The sequence below is a fragment of the Protobothrops mucrosquamatus genome, unplaced genomic scaffold (assembly GCF_001527695.2).
Source record: "Protobothrops mucrosquamatus isolate PMUCROS unplaced genomic scaffold, P.Mucros_1.0 scaffold682, whole genome shotgun sequence".
In the NCBI taxonomy this organism is placed as follows: domain Eukaryota; kingdom Metazoa; phylum Chordata; class Lepidosauria; order Squamata; family Viperidae; genus Protobothrops; species Protobothrops mucrosquamatus.
In genome coordinates this window covers 55,721-83,715 of record NW_015386969.1, presented here as the reverse complement: position 1 = coordinate 83,715, position 27,995 = coordinate 55,721, and the positions used below count along the sequence as shown (strand labels likewise).

Below are 27,995 nucleotides of genomic sequence, written 5' to 3'. Positions count from 1 at the left end.
ACCTTCATGTAGAACATCTTGGTAACAAATCTCTTTGTACTCATAACCAACCAGACCACTCTGATCAGGATCAGGTTATCTGTTCAATTTCTGTCTTGCTTTTAAGGAATTCTACATTCATATCCAGCAGCTGAATTCTGCGGTCTGCATACATTAATAAAATTGATGATATTTGCACAGCTTTCTTTTTTGGCCTTATTTTGTATGTAATATATTACTATTCCATACTTTCTAGCTGATGCAATTGTATGCATGATATTCTAGATATAACCTTTCCATCCATGCCAAAGAGATGATTTTCCCTCCTTTTTTTCATCATTGCTGAGCAGTCTTTAATCTCAAATTTAAATTCTCAAGTTCTTCCATTTGCAAACTCATGCATCTATACCAGTGATGGCGAACCTTTTAGAGACCGAGTGCCCAAACTGCAACCCAAAACCCACTTATGCATCGTCGGGTGCCGGGTGGGTGTGGCCCATTGGCTGGGTGTGGCCCATTGGGTAGGCATGGCTGCAGTGGTAATGGCAGACTGGGTGGGACTAAAAAGTTCAATCAATCAATTCAAACTTTGCAAGATCTTTTTTTTCTCCCCGCAAGAAGTTGAAATTGACTGATTAATTGAACTTTTTTTTTTTTGCACACGGCAGCGGAGGCCTAAAGCGAAAAGGTTTTATAAAACCCAGCTGAAGACCTAGGACTGGGGCAATGGCGTGCATGCCCAGAGAGAGGGCTCTGAGTGCCACCTCTGGCACCCGTGCCATAGGTTCACCACCACTGATCTATACTCCTAGTCAGGGTAGTGCATGGTTTCCCAACCTTGGCAACATCAAGACACGTGGATTTCAACACTCAGAATTCCCAGCCAGCATGTCTGACTGGGGAATTCTGGGAACTGAAGTCCACATGTCTTAAACTTGCTAAGGTTGGGGAACCCTGGTGTAGTGGGATTTGATGTACAGGACTCATTTCAATATTATCAAAGAAGCATATGTTTCTCAGTTCTCCTGAAAGAAACAGATAGCAAGCGAGCTTGAGAAATTTGCACTGCGTATAATTCTTGTTGCTTTTAATTCCACCCCTGTACCTCTTAACACCTCCAGCTCACTCAGCCTAATGGTAAGTTCAATCCTAGAAACCCTCAGTACCTCCAAACATTTATGATGGAGAATCTCAAGTATATATTCAATAAGTTTTCAAAATGTTTTTCAAAAGTGTTCCACAAATGTGCCCTAAATAGCTATCACTTTTTGGCCAAAAATAGAACTCTCTGCCTTTCTGCTACCAAGTTAGAATTAGAATGTGACTTTGAATATATTGTGCTAACTGGTTGGGGGAAAAATGGTTCCGAAAAAGAACGTTTCTCCAACAGTCCTTGCAGTTTGTTTATTCTCCATTCCCTCAAATGACTTTCTTTCTGATGACCTGCATTAATTTGTCATTGACCACCAAATCAGCCTTTAGCAATCATCTTGACATTGTGAGCCTGACTGACAATATCCTTGCAGCACCAGTCCATGTTTTCAGTTTATTCAGAAATCAGCCTCAACAACAGACTGGTTTCCTCCAGGGAACAGTTTGAGTAGCAGGCAGGTATTATACTTTGCCTGCTTTACACTGTAAGAAAAGAGGAATGGACAACCTTGTTCTTGAAAGACTCTCAGGGCATAAACACTTGATTTCATAGGACTTAAAGATGAAGGATGTCAACATGCTCATATAATGTGGAGTGCGCTCTGAAACCAAAGTCCATTAACTGTGTGACAAGCATGTTGATTACTGTAACACAACCTTCCAGCTGTATTAGGTTCCCAAATTCCTGGCCATGAGTTGGAGCAGGGGTCCCCAACCCCCAATCTCTGGACCGGCACCAGTCCGTAGCATGCCTGCAACTGCTCCACGTAAACAAGCAAAGCCCCATCTGAGGGATGCAGGCAGCATGCAAAACCACATCCCCTATGGTCCACGGAAAAACCTTTCTCCATGGAACCGGTCCCTGGTGCCCAACTGAGTTGGAGGATGTGAGATCAGAGAAGGCAGGTGGTATCTCTTCAGATTTGCAGATAGACATAGTGGATATCTCAGCTGCATATGTTTGTAAATATTGAATTCCAATGACTAAATGGAATGGCAGTTCTATGGACAGATGATCTTAACATACAGGTGATCCTCGCCTTACAACAGTTCATTTAGTGACCGTTCAAAGTTACAATGGCACTGAAAAATGTGACTTATGACAGGTTTTCATAGTTATGACCTTTGCAGCAACCCCATGATCATGTGATCAACTGGTTCATATTTATGACGATTGCAGTGTCCCCGGTTCATGTAATCCCCTTTCTGACAAACAAAGTCAATGTGGAAACCAGATTCACTTAACAACCAGGTTACTAACTGATCAACTGCAGTGATTCACTTAACCGTGGCAAGAAAAGTCATAAAATGGGGGCAAAACTCACTTAACAAATGTCTCACTTAGCAACAGAAATTTTGGGCTCAATTATTATTATTTATTTATTATTTATTGAATTTATATACCGCCCTATCTCCCTTACGGGACTCAGGGCGGTGAACAGGCGATAATAAAAACCATGATAAATATACGCAGATTTCTGTTCTAAAAACAAATTAAATAACAGGCCTGCTCTAAAAATACCCCATACAAAAACCCCACTAAAACATAATCAAACTACGCCAGGCCGGCCGCACGGAATAGATGGGCCTTCAGGGCTCGGCGAAAAAGGCGCAGGTCCGCAACTGTACGTAGGTCGGGGGGTAGGTCATTCCAGAGGGCAGGAGCTGCCACAGAGAAGGCTCTCCCCCNGGTGTTACATGGGAGTATCTAGAGGCCCCCAGGATCCCCCGCGCGGCCGCATTCTGAACTAGCTGGAGCCTCCAGGTGCACCTCAAGGGGAGCCCCATGTAGAGAGCATTGCAATAGTCCAGGCGGGAAACAACGAGGGCTTGAGTGACCGTGCGTAGAGCGTCACGATCCAGAAAGGGGCGCAACTGGCGTATCAGGCAAACCTGATGAAAAGCCCCCCTGATGAAAAGCCCCCCTGGCCACGGCTGTCATATTGTAGTTGTAAGTTGTAAGTTGAGGACTACCTGTAAAAGCCCCCCTGATGAAAAGCCCCCCTGGCCACGGCTGTCATATTGTAGTTGTAAGTTGTAAGTTGAGGACTACCTGTAATTGTAGTTGTAAGTTGAGGACACCTGTAATTGTAGTTGTAAATTGAGGACTACCTGTGTTGAGTGTTTTTTGTAAGCCTATATTCAGCTCTATAAGACTGAAGAAATGTTGAAGGGAGTCTGCTCCAGACATCCAACAGACATATTGGGCTTTCTGAAAAAGTCTGAGAAAGAAGGGCCTGACAGTCCAAGCTATTGTACCTTCTGCACATCCACAAAACTTCGTCTCCTCCCCAGCTTTACTTCTCCATCTCTAGCTACTGTCCTCAATGAATGGGAAACGTGTGGCTTTTTGATGTCGCAGAACTATAGCTGCCAGCATCCTCAGCCAGAATTTCAAATAGCTGAGAGTTAATTTGGGCAACCTTTGGAAGCCACTGTCAATGTCTGTTGTCCAGTTTTCCCATCAACATTATTAACCTACTTGCAGCTCATCCAGAATAATGTGACTGTCATATCTGGGCTGTAAAACTCTGGAGGAGATGTCTATGGAGATTCTCAATGATCCTGGTCATGATTGTCCTAAATATGTTTTTTCCAAAAGGCAATTGGACTTTCTGGGTTTTTTTCCTTGAACACATTTCAATTCTCATCCAAGAAGCTTCTTCAGTTCTTTTTTTTTTTTTTTTAAGAACTGAAGAAGCTTCTTCGATTAGAAGCAAAACATTTTCAAGGGAAAAAAACAGGAAAGTCCAGTTACCTTTTGGAAAAGCACTTTTGGGACATCTGAAGGAGATGGGAGAAAAGAGATATATTGAGTGGGTATCTTGCTTTATGCAAACCCAGATATGGTAGATCTGTAGGATATCTACTTATCAAAACTCAGCACTCTTTGTATTAGACTTTAATAAAGTTCTAAGTAAGTGAATAAGGAATTAGTGTGTCCAAAAATGAAGAAGAGGAAACATGAATATGTAGATCCCATTTTTTTTCCCCACAGAAGTGATTTATACTCAGAACTCCAATGCATGTTGAGTAAGAATGAGCCCCAAAGGATTTGGGCTAAGATAAAATCACTAGAGCAGCTATATTCCATCTTCAGCATGTTACTGTTATCATAATATTTAATTTGCAACCCAATCTATCAGGCAGTCATTCCAAATGCCCCAAACCTGTCCCTGGAGTAATCAGGGCCTCCTTTGTGAGTTATGTAGGAAAACACTTTTTAAATGAAATTAGCCTGACTTAATAGAAAAGGAAAATCCTAGGCATTAAATTTTAATTATCAGTGTTGTCTCAACTGTGTTCAAACAAAAGACAACTTGTCTCTGTAGCTTCAGTTGCATAATATTTTTCCCTCTCTTTCACTTGTTTTAGCACACAATATATTATTGTATAAATATTTCTATAGGAGACAGAGAGAGAGAAATCTTATAATTTATCTCAAACCAATAGAATAAATCTCTGCCAGAAATGGTTGCAAATGGTTGTTTAATTAGAATGAAGCTTGCAATCAAAACCACTCAAAATAAACACTATTCTTTTCAGTGTATTTCAGTGAGGCACTGATTCTTAACAAAAGTTAACTGGATTCTACTTGAGAAATTTTGTGATTAATATAGTTTTGGCTGAAGGACCAAGTAAGACAAACTTTTATAATTAACAGTTGTCTTATCCACATTTTATGGGACTTTAAGTACAACAGAAATGAAGGCACCAGGCTGAGAAAAGATAAAATATGGAAATGGACAGTTAAGCTAAGTTGCAATGGCCATATATCAAAAAGCTTGGGAAATTCTATAGGATCAAATAGGAGAAGAACATCGCTGGTTGATTGCACAGATGGCCTTTGTGAAACATTGACCCAGATCCTATAACAAACTTAACTATTTTAAGTGAAGAGGAGGTCATATATTGTGGGATCTCCATAAATTAGTTAACTAACTTCATCAACTAATCTCCAGGAGATTAAATTTAATCCAAGAGAAACTGAATCATCTACAGCGGTGTTTCTCAATCTTGGCAACTTTAAGATGTGTAGACTTCAATTCCCAGAATTCCCCAGCCAGCCATGCTGGCCTGGGAGTTGAATTCTACACAGCTTAAAGTTGCCAAATTTGAGAAACACTGATTTACAGGATTAAATTAATTCTACCTAAACAGTTGTGTGGTGGGAATATTTAATTTGTCTGCATATTTAGTCATCCAAGAAAAAATACTGGAGAGAAAGAGTGGCTGAAAAAGTAATACCTTCCACTTTACAACTCAGTATCAAGTCCTTGCAATACTGAATATATGTTTTTAATACTGACTGGCTCCATTGCCCAAGTCAGCCCTGTTGTCTGCCTAAGCTTGGAGATAGGCTACTATTTCCTGAAGCCTCATCTAACTGTCCTGATTCATGGCTTAAGGGTTATCAGAGAAAGTAAATGGGGGCTCTAGAATCCCAAAAATGTAGATTATAATTCAGCAGTGATTGTGTATTGCTAAAACAATTGTGTATTTGACTGGGTTAGTAATTGGAGGAAACATATTGTGCGAACAGAGCCACGTTCTTGCAAAGAAAGAAACAAAAGAAGATTCAGGCTATAAAGCAGTGGTTCTCAACCTTTTTAATGCCGCGACCCCAACCGGTCGTAAGTCGAGGACTAAACCGGTCGTAAGTCAAGGACTAACCCGGTCATAAGTCGAGGACTAAACCGGTTGTAAGTCGAGGACTACCCAACCGATCGTAAGTCGAGGACTTTCCCTGCCCGGGAGCGCCGCGCATGCGTGGTTCCGCCCCCTGTGCCGGCCGAGGTGTAGCTGACAAGCGGCAGAGACAGAGCAGGCCGACCACCAGCTGGCCCAGCCCAAGGGAGGTAAGGCACCCGCCGGAAAAGGGGAAAAAAATGGCGGACAAAAAAATATGGTGGACAGCCTTGCTTGGCGACCCCCGTGAAATGGTCGATCGACCCCAAATGGGGTCCCGACCCACAGGTTGAGAACCACTGCTATAAAGCAATTGTCCCCATCTAACGCCTTTCAGATACATTGGGATTATGTCTCTCCAAATTCCAAGCCAACATAGCCTGGAGAATATCAGGTCAGGAAGGAGTGCCCTAAATATGTATAAACTTCACTATAATTTATCATGACTATATTAGATGTCATTGCAGATGCAGCTCTTATGCAACTCATAATAGTTTATAAATAGAGTAGCTGAATGTGTCATCTTCTTTTTCCAGATTCTAAATCATCATTTTGATTTGCTTTCAGGTGTAGTGTCTCTCTTTGGAAATTCACTTCTCCTATGGGTTGCCTACCGGAAAAGAGCCCTTCTGAAACCTGCGGAATTCTTTATCGTGAATCTTGCCATCAGTGACATAGGCATGACTTTGATCCTCTTTCCACTGGCCACACCATCCTTCTTTGCACACAGGTAGCTCCATCCATTGAGCCATTTAATTAATACAATTGGATTTCTTTCTTTCCTTCAGAAGATCAGGTTGGCTTCCATTGACTCGGTTTTCTTCTTGGTACAGCTTTTATTTAGCTTCAATAGTGTGGTAATCAAGAGTAAACATAGGTGTGCTATTTTGACACTCCCAACAATGTTTTCATGCTTTAAAAAAAATAAGATAGAAGAGAAAAACAGATTAGATCCAGAACAGGGAATGATGGAGTTCAGCTATTTCCTTCATGACCTCTGCTTCTCATTTTCAAACTGTTAATAATATGGGATAAAATAAAGGACTTTGACTCCTTCACAATAATGGGAAATGTAGTCACTATGAATCTGGAGAGTTGTCTCAAAGGTGCTTTTTCAAGAGGCAACTGGACTTTCTTGTCTTTCTTTGAAGACGTTTTGCTTCTCATCCAAGAAGCTTCTTCAGCTCTGACTAGATGATGGGGAATGGAAGGATTCCCCCATCATCCTGTCAGAGTTGAAGAAGCTTCTTGGATGAGAAGAGAAGCGTCTTTAAAAAACAAACAAACAAGAAAGTCCAGTTGCCTCTTGAATAACCACCTTTGAGACAACCATGACCTGGAAGACTGAGAATCTCCCTGAATATCTGGAGAGTTCCAACTTAGGAGAAACTGACTTGGTCAAATGATTTTCAAGCAGATGTTACCAAGCCAAGCTGGTATCATGGACAAATTTATATACTTATAAAATGTTTAAACTTTCCAAATCTTGAAATTTTTAAATGGTACAGAAAAAGCAATAGCAATAATAAAGCAAATGCAATAATAAATATGCATGAGGATAAAGTTGGAATTAAATACTGTATTAACACTTTCACATCAACTTACCTAACAGTGATAATTCCCACCAGTTGGGACTCAAAGATGTTCTAGAAGCTTTCCCTCACCCCTGTTTCTATGGCAAGTTGAATAGTGACAGAGGTTAGCAAGCATCTTAGCCAGTGGTGGGATTCAAATATGTGAACAACCGGTTCTCTGTGTGGATGCTGCTTCCGGAAATCCATTCTGGGCCTCAGCAACAAAAAATTAGCTACCGGTTCCGCCGAAGTGGTGCAAACTGGCTGAATCCCACCACTGATCTTAGCAGGTAGCATATTAATTTTTCAATTTCCCCCCCAAAAGAAATATTTTAAAAGTACCATCCTTTAAAGGGGAAAACTTTAATTTTCTTAGATGCTAAAACATACCTCTTTCCAATTAGAATACTGGAGACCTAATTTCTCCTGGTTTAATAGGATTATTTTCCTATTATCTCTTTTTTCTAGGTGGCTGTTCAACCATGCCATGTGTACCTTCTATGCTTTCTGTGGAGTTCTCTTTGGTCTGTGCAGCCTCACCAGCCTGACTGCACTGAGCACAGTTTGCTGCATGAAGGTCTGTTATCCAGCTTATGGTAGGTGGGACATGCATCTTAAAGGTCCTTCTCTTGCTAACTGTCTTACTCTGAGTCCTGTTCATCTTGACCCTTGTTCCATCATCCCAGCTCTTTCCCAGGATCCTCCCTTCGGAGATCTTTCCATGATTAGACAGTGTATTTGTCAAGCCTTTGAATTAGCAATAATTAGCATAAAAAAGAAGAAAACCAGCAGCTTCCAATTTTCCCTTTTCATTTGTATATATAGATTAGACCTCTGGTTCTTTTGCATTTAAGGCTCTAAAGGATTTGCATTAAAGTTCTAAGGATCTGATGGAAGAGGCAACTTATTTTTTACCCTGGCCAATCTCTGGGATATCTTATATCTTTTTCTTCTCTTCCATCATCCTTGATCTCTTTCCAGCATCCAGACTAAAAGCAATCACTTGTTACATCACTAGAAGAAAGTGTTTCATATTTATGATGATGAAGTGAAAATTCAAAATTGCTCATATGAAAAAATATTTTGATGGGAGAATTGCAGAATCTAAAAACTTCTCTTGGCAAGGGTCACTCAGTGCTAATTTCTCCAAACAGCAATTCAGTAGAAGAATTGGCCCATGCTAATAGTTTTCATCAATATAGCTCTTTTTACATTATTCACCAACCAGAAAGAGCTGTGCCAATCGCTGAAAGGGAAGAAAAAAATTCAAAATGTACCTGGACTCCTTGTATCCTTTGGCAAGACTTAATGCACATATTCTTTAGGTTAAACAAACTAAGTAGAATATATAATCTTTGGAAGAAATGGGTTGAAAGAAAAATATAACCCAAACAGAGAAAACTGGCTTAATTTGCAGTCAAATTCTGGCAATTATGTCCAATATATTTCTTCCAAATCAAGCTGGAATGAACATCAGTCTTTAGTCAATAAATCCCTGTGTCGGCTGGCATCCATCCTATGCTACGTGTGATACAAGATTTGTTTATCCTCATTAATGTGCATCAATGTATTTTGGATATATTTGTAACAGGAATGGAAAACCTAATTGGATCAGAACATGTTCTGTTGACTGAGTTTAAATTGAAGAGATGACATGCTTTTATACAAATCATCACAAAATAGAAAAAGTTCTACATACAAAAACTGCAGAGAGATGAATAAAATGCCAAAAGCAGCATTTTTCCACTGCAATCTAAGTTATGCCCCTTTTCTGTATGTGACATGGCAGCCCATTTACAAAAGTAATGGAGTTTGCAGCACAATGCTGCTTTGGTCAATTGCCCTCTCCCAGTCAAAAACAGGGTATCAAACAGTCAAAATCCAGCGTTTTATATATACATAAATTAAATAATCTAGATGTAATGAATCTTGTATTTCTGTAGTCCTTGCTTGTGTTAAATAAAGTATTTAAAACTTTGCTGGATAAAAGTTATTGAAGGACCAAACAGGCAGGCAAGTGTGAAAGAAAAAAAACCTAGCAGGTGTTAATTGAATAGATCATCGTACCAGTAGTTAAATAAATCATGGCTACATACATTATAAACCATTTCTCTCCTAGAAGAGGATGTCAACCTACAGTATTCTCCAAAGCGCCAGAAGGCAGGACAAGAAGCAATGGATGGAAACTATCCAAGGAGAGAAGCAATCTAGAACTAAGAAGAAACTTCCTAACAATGAGAATAATGAACAAGTGGAACAATGAGAATAATGAACAAGTGGAACAGTTGTGAATGCTCCATCACTGGAGGTTTCAAGAAGAGGCTGGACAGCCACTTGTCCAGAATTGTATAAGGTCTCCTGCCTGAGTAGGGGTTTGGATTAGGGATTCCAAGGTCCCTTCCAACTCTGTTATTCTGTTTCTTTTTAACAGTCCAATTCTTAACATGGCTGGATCTGATTATTACTTAGCGGGAGATCAGCAAGAAACATTAGACTTTAAGCTAGTGTTGAAGAGCTTCCTGGGAGAAGTCGGTGCTGAACCACTTCCAAATCTTTACCAAGAAAATTGCATGGGATTCCAATCTGATTTGGGGGTGTTGATTTATGTCTACTGTATTCTGGAGTTCCTAGTGATTGATTTAACAAGATCATAAGGAAAAAACTAAATCTTATTGGCTCACGGGCTCCCTCTGAGGAGCACCCGGAGACTCCAACTGGTCCAGAATGCGGCCGCGCGGGCGGTGTTGGGAGGGACTCGTCGCTCCCATGTAACACCGCTGCTGCGCGAGCTGCACTGGTTACCAGTGGTCTTCCGGGTGCGCTTTAAGGTGTTAGTTACCACCTTTAAAGCGATCCATGGCATCGGACCTGGCTACCTCCNAATAATAATAATAATAATAATAATAATAATAATAATAATAATAATAATAATAATAATAATAATAATAATAATAATAATAATAATAATAATAAAGTAAATATGCTGAACAAGAATGAGCATCTTTCTTTCCTTCTCTCCAACCACTCATCCTTTTATTATCATAGACCAGCCTTTCTGAGCCAACTGGGAAGGTGCTGCAGACCTCATTAAAAATGATGTAGCCCAGTCACTATCAAACAATTAGGAAATATTGGGGAGGGGGGGAAAGGTGAAACTAAATGTAGCCACAGAAGCACAATTCCTACAGCTAAATCCAAAAACCTATTAAGTGAAAATAGAGAAATGCTTGCATAACAAACATACTATATTGCTATCGTGTCACTATTTATAATAGTATACATCTTACTTTCTTTTTAAAAATCTATCATGAGGAACTTCATTTACGCAGTCAAGGCAGCACTTAAAGGCCCATTCTTCCAAATTACAAAGTTGACTAGAAAAAATGGAGGAAAGCTGAAAACTAATTTTGGCTATTAACCAGCAGCCACCAAGCAGCCTCTCTCCCTTGAACAGTTTTGGTTTGTCTTCTAAGTACCGTGAAATAATTTTGTGGCCTCAATAGCTTATCATTCTTCTAATGCACATTAGGTTTTCCCCATGAGGCAATGAGTAAAGTCAGCATATTTCAAATTGCTTAATTTCAAAGAAATGTTATTCTTACATATGTCTGAAGACTCAGACGGTAGATAGGGAGGGAGGGGACTGGAGTTTTAAGTCTAAAGAATCAAAATGTTTAAAATTTAAGTAGGAGATGAAAAGGGGAAGAAGGGAATCTGGCATACAAATTCTTACAAAACAGATTCCAATTTATAGAAGTTTTTTTTATATATATAATACAAAACCTCCACTTTTTTGTCACATTTTACAATGTAAATAAATTACTTTATTGGGATCATTAACCAGCACAACATTTTAAAATAAATTTTCCACACATTTAAAAAAAAAGATTTATCAATTACAAATACAATCTAAAAGTAGATTTTCAATCTGAAAATGATAACTTTTTTTCTTAAAAATGAAATGATATAGCTGATATTGCCTCATAATTTCAATCAGTTCTTCAACTACTTTCAACATTTATTTTTGCTTCATGTCCTCCAACTGTTTCAGCTTGGGATTTATACTTGATTAATTCTGCCACACTATAGACTATTCCTTAATTACGGGCAACAAAGTGTATTGCTTTCGGGGGGAGGTTGGAAGTAAGGAGAAAGAGAGAGATGACTGATTGTCTGACCATTTGCATGCATATGAAGGGAAACCTCTCCAGTGTAAATTCTTCATGCCAACATGACTCAGTCCAGAAAGAATCTGTTAGTATAAAGACTGCTCATGCATATGACCCTGTAGGGACTAGTTCTGATATCCACTGAATGTACAAATGTCATGGTGGAGTTAATCTACCTTTCTCCCTAGATTTTCCCAAACACAGACACACACATCTGTGAGAGTCAATGAGTCAAAACATCTGTCTACTAATGTGCACTTGACCAGCATGGTAGATTATAGTCAATTACCTTCAATGAATGGCTGCAAGCTGCAGTGGATTTATTTGAGATATCAACAACAACCACACACCCTACACCTATTGCCTGTTTAAAGAAACAGTGTAGAACAATGAGTAATTCTGTAGGAAAGGATACAAAGGAACTTCAGTGCTCCTCAACCCCTTCAGAAAGTGTGTTATGTAATCAGCCAAAAATCCTATTTGTGTATATCCTACATGGGGTTAGGGTTAGGGTCAACAATTACTAGCATGCCTATAGATCATCCATCTAATCTTGCACTCTTCTGATATATCTGACTACCACTGAAGATAGCTAAGGCAAAAGAAGAACACTAAAAATAGTGCCATAAAAAACAGAATAGAAATACAAGTTAAGATAGGCAAGAAAATGATAAGTGAGCACCTGTCCAGCCTAGACGAGTTCAAATCACCAGGACCAGATGGATTACACCCCAGGGTTCTCAAAGAACTGGCAGATGTGATCTCAGAACATCTGAACTATATTTTTCAAAGATCCTGGAGCTCTGGGGAACTACCAAAGGACTGGAAAAGAGCTGATGTAGTTCCCATCTTCAAAAAAGGAAAAAAAATGGATCCAGGAAATTACAGACCTATCAGCCTGACCTCAATACCTGGGAAGATTCTGGAAAAGATAATCAAACAATGAATCAGCGAATACCTAGAGGCAATTACTAAAAGCCAACATGGATTTGTCAAAAATAGATCATGCCAGACAAATCTTATTGCATTCTTTGACCAAGTGACAAAATTAGTGGATGAGAGGAATGCTGTGGATATAATTTACTTGGACTTCAGTAAGGCATTTGATAAAGTACATCACAACCTACTACTTGACAAGATAGAAAAATGTGGGGTAGACAGCATCACCACCAGATGGATCCATAGCTNGAAGAAGAAGAAGAAGAAGAAGAAGAAGAAGAAGAAGAAGAAGAAGAAGAAGAAGAAGAAGAAGAAGAAGAAGAAGAAGAAGAAGAAGAAGAAGAAGAAGAAGAAGAAGAAGAAGAAGAAGAAGAAGAAGAAGAAGAAGAAGAAGAAGAAGAAGAAGAAGAAGAAGAAGAAGAAGAAGAAGAAGAAGAAGAAGATGATAGCTAAGGGAGTTGTGAAACAAGATGAAATAGACTTGTTCCAAACTGGCAAAGGTATAAGTCTGCATACTTTCTTCCTATTTATGAAATTTATATGCAAAACACATACTAGAAAAGCTGGATTGGAAGAAGATGAGCATGGATTTAAAACTGGAGGAAGAAACATCAATAATCTGTGCTATGCTGATAACACCAGTCTGATTGCTGAGAATGTAGATAATCTTCAAGGCTAGTAATGAAAATCAAAGAATATAGTGGGGGGAAAAGAACTACGATTAAATGTAAAGAAGGCTAAAGAAATGACAATAGTATACATCAACCGTCGTCAGAACTGACAACAGACATTGAAATGGTGGATAGCTTTGCTTTTTAGGGTTGATCATCAACAGCAAAGTCAAAAAATATCTCTCAGACTAGCACCTGGTAGGATTACAATGAGAGCCTTAAAATGATGGCTCTGTAACAAACAATAGAATTCAGCAATAGTTTTTCCTAGGATATTCTATGAATGCAAAACCTAGACTTTGAAGAAACAGGACACGAATGAACTTTGGTGCTGGAGATGCCACTTACCCTGAATAGCCAGGAAAACAAACTAATGAATCATTGAACAAATCAAGCCAGAATTCTCTTGGAAAGCACTATTGATGAGGCTCTAACCGTAATATTTTGGATATATCACCTAAAGATCCCCTAAAAAATCCATAATTCTTAGAAAAGCTAAAGAAAAGAAGAAGAAATAAGTTGCAATGTGGATGGATTCAATTACAGCAGCAATCAATGCATCATTAAGAGATCTAAAAGGCCCACCTGAGGACAAATTATTCTGGTGAGAATCTATTCATATGATCACTAAGAGTTGACACTGACTTAATGGCACTTAATCAATGGGTGAAGTTGTAGACCAATTATTTGGAAAGCACAAAATTCAGGAAGGCTGCTGAAAATGATATATCCTTTTTCCAATAAGATGGTTGAATTAAAGCTTTAAAAGTGTAAATGGTAGCCCTAATTTATAGTTACAACCTCAATATACCACGTTAAAGATACCCAGGTCTCCATTAAGTCAAGAAGGAGAATGCCAGAAATTTAACAAGTATTTATTCTGAGAATACAGAAGTATTTAATTAATCAATTAAATTTGCTCAGGACTTCATTTGTACAATCTATTAAGATACTGCAGGTTAATTTCAACCAGTTTGTTAAATTTTGTAACCCCTTATTTGGTGACTATGATTCAGTATTTTGTGTTAAACAAGGGGTTCATTTTCTTATCAAATTACACAAGTCATAGGGACATGAACTGAAGAAGCTTCTTGGATGAGAAGTGAAACATTTTCAAAAATGTTGAAAAAACCAAGGAAGTCCAACTGCCTTTTGAAAAGCATCTTTGGGACAACTGGATGATTGAGAATCTCCATAGACAAAATAGTTGTTGCTTAACTGGAGTTAGTCCATAGCACAAAACTATTACAAATCTTGCACTATTTAAAGATTACCAGATGCATTATAGCAAATATCTGTGGATATTGTAAGGTGGATGTTAGGATGCTCCAAGAATCTTTCATGTTTCTGATAAACAAGCTATGGTTCCATATCCTTATCCCAAATTGATTCCAAAGAACTTCTTTATTTCTGGCTAACAAGTCTAAAATAGGACAGAGTGAATAATTCTAACATTCCACTATATTAGGTAAATCAGCATCAATATGATATACGCTTGGCTTTGTAAAGCAGGCACTGATGTGTCCATAAAATCACTCACCTTGAAGTAAATGGAAGTTACTTTTATATAGAGAGAGAATACCGTCCTCAAATCCAATTTTTTTGATCAAACCTAACATTACAGATAATGCATCAATACTGCAGTTTGACATGCAAATATGCAATTTCTTGTTTAAGGGCCGTTGGTCAGAGTATTTCTACAGCTTTTTTGCAAGAAAGCAGAGGGACAACCGTGCATGCAGATAGTGTTTTTAAAAATAATCGCCAGCAGTTTTTTGAAAAAAAGGCCATTCGGGCATTATGTAAATCTCAAAGCATAAAAAGCTGAATCTTTTCCCTTGGTGGTTGGTATACTACTGTTCCCTGAGATCAAATTACCTGTGAAACAAAAACTGAGAATAATCATAGTTATTCTAAATAACGACACTGGTTGTGAATGTAAAGGCTGAAATAGCTTCTAATAAAATAAGGCCAACAACAATCCTCCCCTTCAGGGACGGTGATCAAAAAAGTAAAAAAAAATGGTGCTCACAAGCTTGCAATCAAACCCTTGCCCTTTTTTTTCATGCATTGTGATATTTCAATCACATGGCTGTGGTTCTGATCACAGGGTTGATTCCTTCTCACTAGACACTTTTTCCCAACCAGTCATGTATTCCAAATTATAAAAATGCTTTCCAAGTTCAGAACCAAATGTACAATTTAATGTTATCCATTCATGGCGATTCAGGTCTCTTCACATCTTCCAATCTTGCATTACTTCTTTGAGTTTTTCTATGCTCTGGTTGATGTCAGGTTTGATGGTGATGTACACATTATCATATGCAAATATTTCACAAACACTGTTCCCCTTTCATTTCATGTAGCCTTCTTAGGCAGCAGAAATATTGAGAGGTGGAGATTTTAGCTTACTCTGAGCTTATTTGATTGTTTACTTGCAGATCTAGGAAACATTTTCAGTTTGAGGGTGTGTGGGGTTTGTTGCACATTTACCAATAGCAGTTTCTTGTTCCAGTTTTATAGACAGCATACAACCAATCTCAGAGCACCAAGAACCCCACAGGTCAATCCTGAGTTGCAAATTATCTTACTTATGGACTCTATCCATGGAAAAAAAGGCAAGATTAAAAAGACAGGATCCATAAGAATGATACTAACCTTTACCTCCAGTTCACATATTGGATTAGATTGGATTGGGTTGGGTTGGGTTCGATTGGAACAAAACATGCTAGTGTTTCACTGAACTCAATAGTTCACTTCTCAGTAAACATGCATAGAATTTAGCAAATTGTTTTTGTAGGAATAAAGCAATCCAGCTTTAAAAATTAACTCAAAAAATTAAAAAAAGAACCAGAGAAAGAATCTGATTTTAAGTTTTAATTTGCTGTTGATTTTGTTTTGATGCTTCTGGATCCAAAACAAAAAGAAACAAAACTAATTTTATGGCGCCTGGTTTAAAATATATAATAGGGACTTACTATAGGAAGCTGCCTCATATGACCTACTGAATCATCTAATTGAGCATAGTTAGGACATACCACCAGTGGCTTAGACAGAAGATTTTCCCAACCATATTGAAAAAGGGACTTTTTAATGTAAAACCTGTTTTTATCCACATGTCCCTGGATAATACATACCCATGATATAACAATAGATGTTATTTTATGAATCAGCAATGAAAAGACTAGAGAAAATCAATTTTGAATGACTCATATGGGAATTTTCATCACAACTCTTACAACGTGCAAAAGAGATTCATATTACATCTTAAATAATATGGATGTGCTTTATTTAGGGAACTCAGTAATTGACCTGCATATTGTATATGTGAGACCTGAATCTGCTTTTAATAGTTTCTCCATTTTTAGCTTTAACGATACATCTCGATGCATTGTTCTCTGTACAACTTCTAGGTCTCTTTTTCCTTTTGTATCTATAAAAGACAGCAATGGCCTTCTCTTGTAAAATTCACTCCATAAAAACAACCTCCATGGTGTGCATATCTAAAAATGGCTTTGTTTCCACCATAAGGATATAGCTTAAAGGTCAAACATGAGCTGATATTTCCAGACAGAATTAGTATAGAAAAAAACAGCCTATGGCAGAGGTGTCGCCAGGAACGGTCCTCAAAGTCAAGAAAGTAGCTCTGATCTGATTCGAAGTGGCGCACACAGAAAATGAGCAAAGTTTTGATTGCATCATCACTGCTGCCATCTCAACGTTTATGACTACATCCTGCAGACATCCATGGCTTATGATTTAACTTGATAGAAGATAGATTGCAGAATAGAATAGAATAGAATAGAATAGAATAGAATAGAATAGAGTAGAGTAGAGTAGAGTAGAGTAGAGTAGAGTAGAGTAGAGTAGAGTAGAGTAGAATAGAATAGAATAGAATAGAATAGAATAGAATAGAATAGAATTCTTTATTGGCCAAGTGTGGTTGGACACACAAGGCACTTGTCTCCGGTACATAAGCTCTCAGTGTACATACAAGTAATAGTGATAATTCATGATCATAAACAACATAAAAATACATTCATCATAAATCATCAAATACAACACTTCATCATAAATCAAAAGATGCAACACTTAGTGATAATCATAGAATACTAGCTAAGCAAACAACATAAATCATACTAGAATATTAAAAACAATATAAATTGTAAGATACAAGCAACAAAGTTATAGTCATAAGAAGATAAGAATATGTAATAGGAAAGATGAGGAGAATAATAGTAATACAGCTTTATTAAGTAGTTTGACAATGTTGAAGGAATTAGTTGATCAGCAGAATGATGGCATGGGTAAAAAACTGTTCTTATGTCCAGTCATTTTGGTGTGCAATGCCCTATAGCAGTGGTGGCGAACGTATGGCACGGGTGCCAGAGGCGGCACTCAAAGCCCTCTCTGTGGGCACACGCATTGTTGCCCCAGTCCTAGGCCTTCAGCTGGGTTTTATAAAACCTTTTCGCTTTAGGCCTCTGCCGCCATGTGCAAAAAAGAGAAAAGGTTCAATCAGTCAATTTCAACTTCTCGTGGGGAAAAAAAATTCTTGTAAAGTTGGAATTGATTGATTGAACTTTTTAGTCCCACCCAGTCTGCCATTACCACTGCAGCCATGCCCACCCAATTGGTCACGCCCACCCAATTGGCCACACCCACCCAATGGGCCACACTCACCCGGCACTCGACATTGCATAAGTTGGTTTTAAGTTGCAGTTTGGGCACTCAGTCTCTAAAAAGTTTGCCATCACTGCCCTATAGCGTCGTCTTGAGGGAGGAAGTTGAAACAGTTTATGTCCAGGATGAGAGGGGTCTGTAGATATTTTCACAGCCCTCTTTCTTGCTCATGCAGTATACAGGTCTTCAATGGAAGTCAGGCTAGTAGCAATTGGGGTTTTTTTGCAGTTCTAACTATTCGTTGAAGTCTGTGTCTGTCTTGTGTGGTTGCAGTTCCAAACCAAACAGTTATAGAGGTGCAAATGAAAAGACTCAATAATTACTTTGTAGAACTCTATCAGCAGATACTTGGGCAGTTTGAGATTTCTGAGTTGGTGCAGGAAGAACATTCTTTGTTGTGCTGTTTTGATAATATTTTTAATGTTAGGTGTCCATTTTAAATCTTGAGGTATTATGGAACCTAAAAACTTGAAGGTCTCTACTATTGATACTGTATTGTCTAGTATTGTAAGAGGTTGTAGAATAGTAGGGTTTCTCCTAAAATCTACTGTCATTTCTACAGTTTTGAGTGTATTCAGTTCAAGATTGTACCGACCCCACCATAAGGCTAATTGCTCAACCTCCCATCTGTATGCAACTTCGTCGTTGTCTCAAATGAGACCAATCACTGTTATATCATCTACAAACTTCAATACTTTAACAGAGGGATCTTTTGAGATGCAGTCATTGGTATATTGAGAGAAGAGAAGCGGAGTGAGCACACAGCCCTGGGGGGGGGGTGCTAATTGTACAGGTATCTGATGTGATTTTGTCTAGCTTCACTTGCTGCTTCCTGTCTGTTAGATGTGGTCAGGCATGGCTAGCTGATTTAGTTTAGTGAGAAGAATATCTGCAATGATGGTATTGAATGTCGAACTGAAATCTACAAAAAGGACCCTTGCATAGGTCTTTGGAGATTTAAGATGTTGTAGGATGTAGTGCAGAGCCATATTAACAGCATCATCTGCTGATCTATTTGCTCGATAGGCAAATTGCAAGAGGTCTAACAATAGATCCGTGATGGTTTTCAGGTGGCCCAGCACTCACCTTTCAAAGGTTTTCATAACAACGGATGTCAGAGCAACCGGTCTGTAGTCATTCAGTTCTTTGATGGAGGGTTTCTTTGGCACTGGGATGATTGTACAGCATTTGAAGGAACACAGCACATTTCTAGTGAATTACATTGTTTCTATTAGAAGATCCTTGAGTTACAACCAGTAATGTCTGATCTGAAAAAAGGGACTTACGACCCAGATTCAAAGTTCCGATCCCCTCCCTGGTCATGGGACTAAACTTCAGATGTTTGGCAACACCTATATTAACCTCTATTTGCAAAGTCCACAGTCACATTATTGTGTTTTATGATGGCTATGCCGAAAACTGGCACTTCCAATTTTCAGCAAAATCACCCCTTAATCACCATTGCATTCACTTTACAACAGCCATCTTTGCTTCATGACCACCATGTTCATTTAACAACTGCCAAGAAAAACATTGTAAAACTGTTTTACAACTGTCATAACTGTAGTGGACTACCATGCTTCCATCCGAAGAGATTTCAGTCAGCACTGTTGAAATTGTGACTTCCTCAAATTCTCACTGAGGTAAAAAATAAAAATCAGGTACTTCCTGCCTCCAGAAGCGGTGAATGCACCAACACTGGAAGTTTTTAAGAAGAAACTGGACAGCCATTTGTCCGAAATGGTATAGAGTTTCCTGCCTGAGCAGGGGGTTGGACTAGATGACCTCCAAGGTCCCTTCCAACTTTATCATCATCATCATCATCATCATCATCATCATCATCATCATCATCATCATCATTATTATTATTATTATTATTATTATTATTATTATTATTATTATTTACATTTTAGACTGTTAGCTTTGATTAGGCTGCCCTGCCCATTTTCTTGATGCCATTTCAGATAAAGAATCCTTTAAACGAATAAACAGAGTGGCCTTAATTGGGAAAAGCTCTAACCCATCTCCTTTCTTCTTCCTTTAGGCAATAAATTTTCTCCCCCATATGCTGGGGTCTTGCTAGCCTGTGTCTGGATTTATGCATTCATCTTCGCAGCGGCTCCTCTGGCTGACTGGGGCAGTTATGGTCCAGAGCCTTACGGGACTGCTTGCTGCATCAAATGGAAAGCTTCAACCAGAGAAGCCAAACTCTACATCATGGCCCTCTTTGTCTTCTGTTACATCATTCCATGCACCCTGATAATCATCTCCTACTCACTCATCCTTTGGACTGTGAAAGTGTCCAGAAGAGCAGTGAAACAGCATATGTCACCCCAGAGCAAACACAACAGTGTCCACAGCCTAATTGTCAAGGTAAGGATTGAAGCACAATGTGGATAGGCTTCTGATACCCATATGGAGGCAGTATTTTTAGAAAAAAAATCTCTTAATTTTAGTCTTTGTATTCTCTGAGATGCTTTCCTGCAAGAAGGAAAATAAGCCCAAATGGTACCTTAATTTACTGACAAAAACTGTTTCACCAATTGAAGGATGCTATATAAGCATCAAACGGTGGAATGAATTGTGTTCAGGTAGATGATCAGTTTCTCAGTTCCAATTTGGGCTCTGGGCTTCTATAGCTAATCTAAGAATACTGTATCTTAAAATAATAGGCATCTATAACAGATGCAAAATGCATAATTCACATTATTTGCAAAAGGATGTCATGATGCATACAACATCCTTTCCCTCTGCAACAGACATCCAGTGTCTTTTTTCACTTTTGGGTTATTATGGATTTGTTATGCAGGGTATATATATTCACTTTATAGATTGCTAAAAGTCATGTTTTCCTTAAACATAATCTAAACAATAATTGGCTGAGTTCCCGTAGCATATTTAAATCATAAACCATATTTTACAAACCACAGAACTTAGAGTCACAAAACATTCTGACCCAAAAGGAAACAAACTATTTTACAGGCATTCCTCTACTTACAACCATTCATTTAGTGACCATTCAGAGTTTCAACAGCACTGAAAAACCATCGCAGCATCCCCACAGTCACATAATGTATTTATGATGGTTCCACTGTTCTGAGGACAGGTGATCACCATTTGCAATATTCTCAACTAGCTTCTGACAAGCAAAATCAATAAGAGAAGCCAGATTTGCTTAACAACTGCAGAGATTCACTTTACATCCATGAAAAAAGGTCATAAAATCAGGCACAACTTGCTTATCAATCACGTTGCTTAGCAAGGGAAATTCTACTCCCAATTTTGGTTGTACAATAAGTCAAAGAGTACAGTTCAATGTATGAATGTATAGTAAAGAAATTAAATAATGTGTAACTGTAGAAATTTCTTATATAACTCCTTCAACACTGTATCTTTAACTCAAAATCTGGCCCCAGTGACATCATTTGATTTAAAAACAAATGATGAAAAAAATTGTATAGGACCTTTCAAAATATCCAAGGAATATCTTGGTGATTTAAGAAGAGATGTTGGCCAAATGGCAAGAAGGAAATATGGCGTTGAAAGTCAGCAAGCAAAAGAGAAGCAAAGCATTTAAAAGCCCTAGATACATTTATCACTCTTCAAGTGGCATGATGGCCTAGAGGTGGAGCTTTCGTCTCACAGTCAGGAGGCTGTGAGTTCGATCTTACATAGCAGCAGATATTTCACTCTCTGGGCACAAAGAGAAAATATCTGCTGTGAGCTCCGCATAGGCATCAGGAAGGGCATCCAGCCAGTAAATGCTCAGCTCCATTCAGTTGCCTTGATTGCTTGCCAAAGCATTTTCAGAAATACAAAGCATAAGGAAATGTTGATGGCATGGTACCATGGATCTCCAAACTGTACATCTGTTTTGAATAGAGCTTATTCTTCATCAAGAAAACCACAACAGCAGCAAAAGTTATGTCCATGTTGCTACTGCTAGTGTCTAAAGAGATTCTACAGTGCAAGACTGCACATAAATGTCCTAAGAGGGATGTGAATGGAGGAAAGCAGGAATGTGACAATCTGCTTAGCAATCAATTCTAAGTCATACAGCTGGGGTATCTACCCTCAGTGACATCCCTGCTGCTGGTTTAAATGCATCCACCCCCCTTTCTTGCCAATGATTTATTCTTCCAGAATCCCTGGGAATCCTCATATGAAGAATCTTCAATTTGGGGATTTTTTAAAAAAAAAAATGGTTCCCCCACAAAAATGCCATTGGAAGACGGAGGTGGCATGATGAATCAGGCACAGCAGCAGGCAAAGATAAAATGAGAGAGAGTTCTATTACATCAGGATGATTTGCTCATTCATGTTGCACGGTTGCCTGTCATGATTTGACAACTTAATTTAACTGTGTACACACCTTACCCTCTTGATCGGCAAGCAGTATGTCAGCAGCATATCATAGCCTGCTTATCTAAAGAGAAGAGAAACTCCAGGGCTTGTTTATCATCTGGTTGAATGCACTAACCAATTCACCAGTTGAATTAATTAACTCATTAATTACAGGCTAATTAAATATACACGCAGGCAGCATATTATTCTGAGCTGCAGTAGATAGTTTCTCTCCAGAAGTGCACTAGATACTTATTTATCTTCTGGCAGCTAGATCTCTTGAGTACAGAATGATGCGATGATGATGCTATTCAGTTGCAACACATTGCTTAGCTCTGATGCCGTCCTGCTTTTATAGGAGAGGCAACTGGAAAGATTTGAAGGAGGCAATAGCAACCACTTCTATACTGTTGCCAGAAAAATATGGATATCTCCATGTAATCACCAGAAGTCAGTTTTGACTCCAGGGAGATTTTACCTTATCTTTTTTTAAAAAAACAAAGCAAAATCTCATGCACAGGAAATGCAAGAAGCTAATTTTTTCACATTCAATATATTACCTGCAAAGGTAATGTCCATATACTTAGACCATACCAAGCTGAACGAGGGAGGGAGGGAGGGAGGGAGAAAGGCAGGGTCTGAAGTTGATAACCTTCCATTTTTGTCACAGAAAAGGCTGTGTGGATACTAAAATCATTCCCCATTGTCTGGAATGGACTGAAGCAGACTAATGTGGTTAGATATATCTATACAACATACTTAATGGTCAAATCACCTTTTTTTCCCAGAGAAGCCTAGGAAACAGAAACATATAGGGAGATTGTCTATTTTTAAGGAACATCTCAGTACTGTCATTACACAACTGTATTCTATATTGTTTGAGGAAGTCCAGAGAATTATATTCGTTTAAAATCAATGCATATTTGTAGTAACTCTGACCCTAAGATATTCCATAGAGATTGTAAGATTTCTGCACTGGCATGCCACAAAGCTCAACATTCAACCAGATTCTACTGTATAAGCTTAATCAAACTTAAGAATGGCTGAGTTATAGAGCCACAAATCACATTAAGTCATTGCTTGCTTAACCATGATTTCCTGAATAAATTATAATTGGCTGGGTTTACATATCATATTAACCCAAACCAATCAAGCCACTCTCTTATCTTATTGCAATGTATGAATCCCCTTACAGAACCTTAAGATGAAGCAAAATGTGGAACATACTGTATTACCATTTTGATCTTGGTTGTTCCCTCTCTTTTCCAGCTCAGTGTTTCTGTGTGCATTGGATTTTTGGCTGCTTGGACCCCCTATGCCATTGTTGCTATGTGGGCAGCATTTGGCGATGCCAGCAAAGTGCCAATCCTGGCCTTTGCCCTGTCTGCTGTCTTTGCCAAGTCCTCGGCCACCTACAACCCTCTGGTTTATCTGCTCTTCAAGCCCAACTTCCAGAAGTTCCTTTCTAAAGACCTCTCATTCTTCCAGGCAGTGTGTGCAGTCTGCTGTTGCACCCGGTCCAGGGTCATCACCCTCCGATCCTTCCACACGCCAGATGGCCGGGCTTCCATGAGATTCTCTGCTGCTTTCACTGACCACCGTGGATCCTGTAGGAATTGTTCTGACACTTTTGAATGCTTCAGCAATTATCCCCGGTGCTATAGGCTCACCCAGAAATCTGACACAGCCTCCAAGACTAACCCGCTCACAATTCTGAGAGATGGAAGAGCTTGCCGGCCAAGTTTTAAGCGAACTGTGCAAGTCATGGTGCTCATGACCAAGAAAAAGACTGGAATAGGGACTATGAATGTGGCAGGAGACGTTCTGCCTTCCAACATTGTGAGAGATCTTATGTAAGCATGGTAAGAGCAAAGGGTTCAAAGGCAGGGGTAGATCCTTTCTATCTAGGTCCACCTTCCACTATCTAAAGCTATCCAGATATTTGATTTATAATCTTCATCATGTCCAGTTAACATTGTAAAGCTGGGAAAAGTTTTTTTAAAAAAAAATTATCTAAAACTTCATCTTTTATCCTTACATGCCATTTTCCCCAAAGTATTCTTTGCTAATTATACATTTTTTTTATAGATGTGATTTTGTATCAGCAATTTTGCATCTGTAAGAAAAAAAAAAACAGTCAACAGTGCCAAGTCCCCAAACAAAACAAAACATAATCTAAAGCTCCTTCTGGCAATTATGACATCGGAGTACCACAAACTGCAAAATGGCTCAAAAGCAGGTTTCTAATCTGTTCAATCTGTACTGTACTGTGAGTTAGTTGTATAGCTCAGTTTCAGTCAATCCATGCAGTTGATGCTGAAGGTAGAAGTAATTAATTTGCACACATAACTGGAGTGCAAAAAAATTAATCCAATCAAAATAAATTGATAAGAGCTCAGAGACATAGGGCCACTTGCTTATCACACCTGCTGACAAACATACATAGTAACTTGGATAAGTTTTATATCTGTTATTCAGTCAGGTGGGTTCTATGGGTCCTGCAGTCACAGTGCTGATGTTTGCTGTAATACCTTAACTAGATTTCTCTTTGGCCCTTAATAGTTTTAATTCATGCTAGCACAGAACCAACCCAGAGTGTTGACTCAGATATTATTCATTTAATTTCTACATGTTTTATTTTCCCTATTTATCCCGGCCTTTAAGAATGATTATGACAGTTTATTAATGATAAAGAACATTGATTTCTCATAAAGTATTACATGGTAGAAAGCTAAGAAATCTAAGGTGCTATTACAATAGATGTTCCATCCTGTCCTCTAAAGCTTAACATCAGTTGTGGAACTCAACAGCAAAAAGTTACTGTTTCCACAGTTATACCTGAGGGATACTGACATCTTTCTACCTCACACAAGAGGCTTAAGTTGAGGGAACATCCTAGAAAAATGCAGTTCTTTAAGCAAGTAAGCATTCAATATTACTGCTTCTGATTTAAATCCATCACCGTCTGAGAAAAGAACAACTACTCAAAACATAATGAAGAATTTTGACCAATGGTCATTTCATGCCCAAGCATGGCATTGAAAATAATGGCCTCCAAGGACACAGCATTCTTTAATGATAAAGTCTGGGTTTTACGATGAGCTCCCAAGGCATTTGGTCATCACTGTAACAACAAGAAAAGGGAGGAATGTCCTTAGAACGGAGGGACAAGAAGATGTAAAGATTTAAATAAAAAGTATTTCTCTCCATCTGAGAGGACAATCCCATCCCTTTCAGGTTGGTACATATTAAGAAAGCTAAGTGCCAGTGAAATACCAGGACTCTGTAATAAATAGCTTAAACTCACTAGAGCCTTTTATGCAACGTTGTGCTCCAAATAGGACATCGGCAAACAGTGTTGTTGTGTCTGGTTAATTCCCTCCTATTTCTCAACCTCCACTTTCTAAAAGGTACAGCAGAACCAACATTTTTAATGCCTTATTTTAAAAATGCAGAAAAAAATCTTCCTTTGTTTAAAAAACAAAGTATATCTTAAATAAAGAGATTGTGGGGCGGGGGGTGTTGAAGCAATCTTTTAACATATTTAATGATTCTCCTCATAAGAAGATATAGAATACAGAAACTTGGTGGGCATACATAGGGCATACATAACATAGGGCATACATAACAGCATTGAGGCGTGAACAGGTGTTATTTTCAACAAGAAAAAGCAACGCGGATAAATGAAATTCTGAGCCATTCATTCATTTTTAGGAATTAAGGGGAGGCTTAAGAAATAAATGTCCTTTTGGAAGGTGGAAAAGACGCATATTTATTGTGATCTGAATGATCGAATGCCCCATATAAGAAAATTAAGTTAATTGTTACTCATCTCATAGTAGAGATTTATGGAGAGGCTTTTCACATTTTAGAATTCCTTGCCTTTAGTTTGAAATATTAAACTAGAAAGGTCACTCATTTTGCCATCTGGATAGTTCTTGCATCATCATCATCATCATCATGGTGAAGAGCCATGGTGGCACAGTAGTTAGAATGCAGTACTGTAGGCTGATTCTGCTCACAGTATGGAGTTCGATCTTGACTGGCTCAAGGTTGACTCAGCCTTCCATCATTCCGAGATTGTTAAAATGGGAACCCAGATTGTTGGGGGCAATATGCTGACTCTGTAAACCCCTTAAAGAGTGCTATAAAGCACTATGAAGTGTTATATAAGTCTAAGTGCTATTGCTTTCTCAATGGTCTTTGTATTCCCAGCCTCAGAAACAGATCTTCAGTGAAGGACAAGAGGAGAAAACGGGGTGCCCACAAAGCCTAATATCCTTGAGGATCACTAGGTTCACAGCTGATTTGTCCTCCTAGCACAGTGGTTCTCAACCTGTGGGTCAGCACCCCATTTGGGGTCGATCGACCATTTCACGGGGGTCGCCAAGCAAGGCTGTCCGCCATTTTTTTTGTCTGCCATTTTTTCCCCTTTTCCGGCGGGTGCCTTACCTCCCTTGGGCTGGGCCAGCTGGTGGTTGGCCTGCTCCGTCTCTGCCGCTTGCCAGCTACGCCTCGGCCGGCGCAGGGGGCGGAACCACGCATGCGCGGCGCTCCCAGGCAGGGAAAGTCCTCGACTTATGACCAGTTGGGTAGTCCTCGACTTACGACCGGTTTAGTCCTCAACGTATGACTGGTTTAGTCCTCGACTTACGACCGGTTTAGTCCTCGACTTACGACCGGTTGGGGTCATGGCATTAAAAAGGTTGAGAACCACTGTCCTAGCAGCAAAGGTTGAGCATTGTCATAGAAAAGGAGATGAGAGCAGAACAGCCTTTAAAATTGGCCAGAATAAAAGGGCATGGTGGGAGAGAGACAGAGATTACAATTATGCCCCAAAAGTAGAATAATGTATATGCAACCTGTTTTCTGTGGGTCAGAAAACTCTCTTCATCTGTTTTCCCTCCAACTTCCAGTAATCTGAAAGTTGAGATGTAGCCTAATGAACCCATTCATTTATTGGCCTCTGTTCAGAGAGGTGAATGGCCAGGCAATTTGATTTCATCACATATTTTTCAATTACTAAGCAATTCTGAGACAGAGAGGAGTTGAGATAGAGACATGGGACTTCTGATTTTGGTCAGCTCTTACATCCAACATGTAGTTTCTGCTTTTAAAAAGCAAATATAATTACTATTTTGATAGCACAGCAGAGACCAACACTTCTGATCATGGTACCATCTGCATCCAGTTTGGTTCAGCACCTGCCAGGGCTCAGAAGAGCAAATGTTAGGATTATCTACCTCTACGTTTTATTGTATGGTTTGGTGTGAAAATATCATGAAATAGCTACAGTGTCCAGCACTTGTCTAGAGCCCCCACCCAGTGTAACAATGCCAACAAATTAATTCTCCGCCCAATTTCACTTCAGCCTATTTCTACTAAGCACTGTATGTGTTACATTCATCGTAAAAGAAATGCCAGCCACTCTCCATCCAACCTTGATCAGCCTCGCTTTTCAATGCCGGACTGAAGTCACAATAACCAGATGGGATTTTTTTTCCCCTCCCTTCTGTAGTGAAAGGGTTTCTCATCTCTAATCCATTATAATTTATTTTTCCCCTTAAGAGTTATTTGTTACTGAAAGAATACACACCACATTTAGCAGCTGTACCTATCTTTCCTACGGGTAACTGTCTCCCATTCTGAGCTTATCAAGGGAGAGTAGCAAGGAAGCTTTTGAGGGACCCAGAGGAACACTTATTTATTGTCACTGAAGTATCTCCAAAACTGCTGGATTGAGAGAAGCATGCGGAATTGCTTTATAGCAGGGTAGAATATTGGTCTACCCATCT

General features: G+C 39.0%; 1 protein-coding gene across 1 annotated transcript in view; it reads left to right on the top strand.

Moving 5' to 3' along the window:
- LOC107289381 (opsin-5-like) overlaps positions 1-24,057 on the top strand; it is a 27,392-nt gene extending 3,335 nt beyond the window's left edge. Inside the window, exons 2-5 of the mRNA XM_015818128.1 lie at positions 6,388-6,550; positions 7,863-7,990; positions 19,901-20,229; positions 23,470-24,057. Coding sequence (XP_015673614.1) covers positions 6,388-6,550; positions 7,863-7,990; positions 19,901-20,229; positions 23,470-24,057 — 1,208 coding nt within the window. The remainder of the gene's footprint in view (positions 1-6,387; positions 6,551-7,862; positions 7,991-19,900; positions 20,230-23,469) is intronic.
- The last annotated feature ends 3,938 nt before the right edge of the window (positions 24,058-27,995 follow it).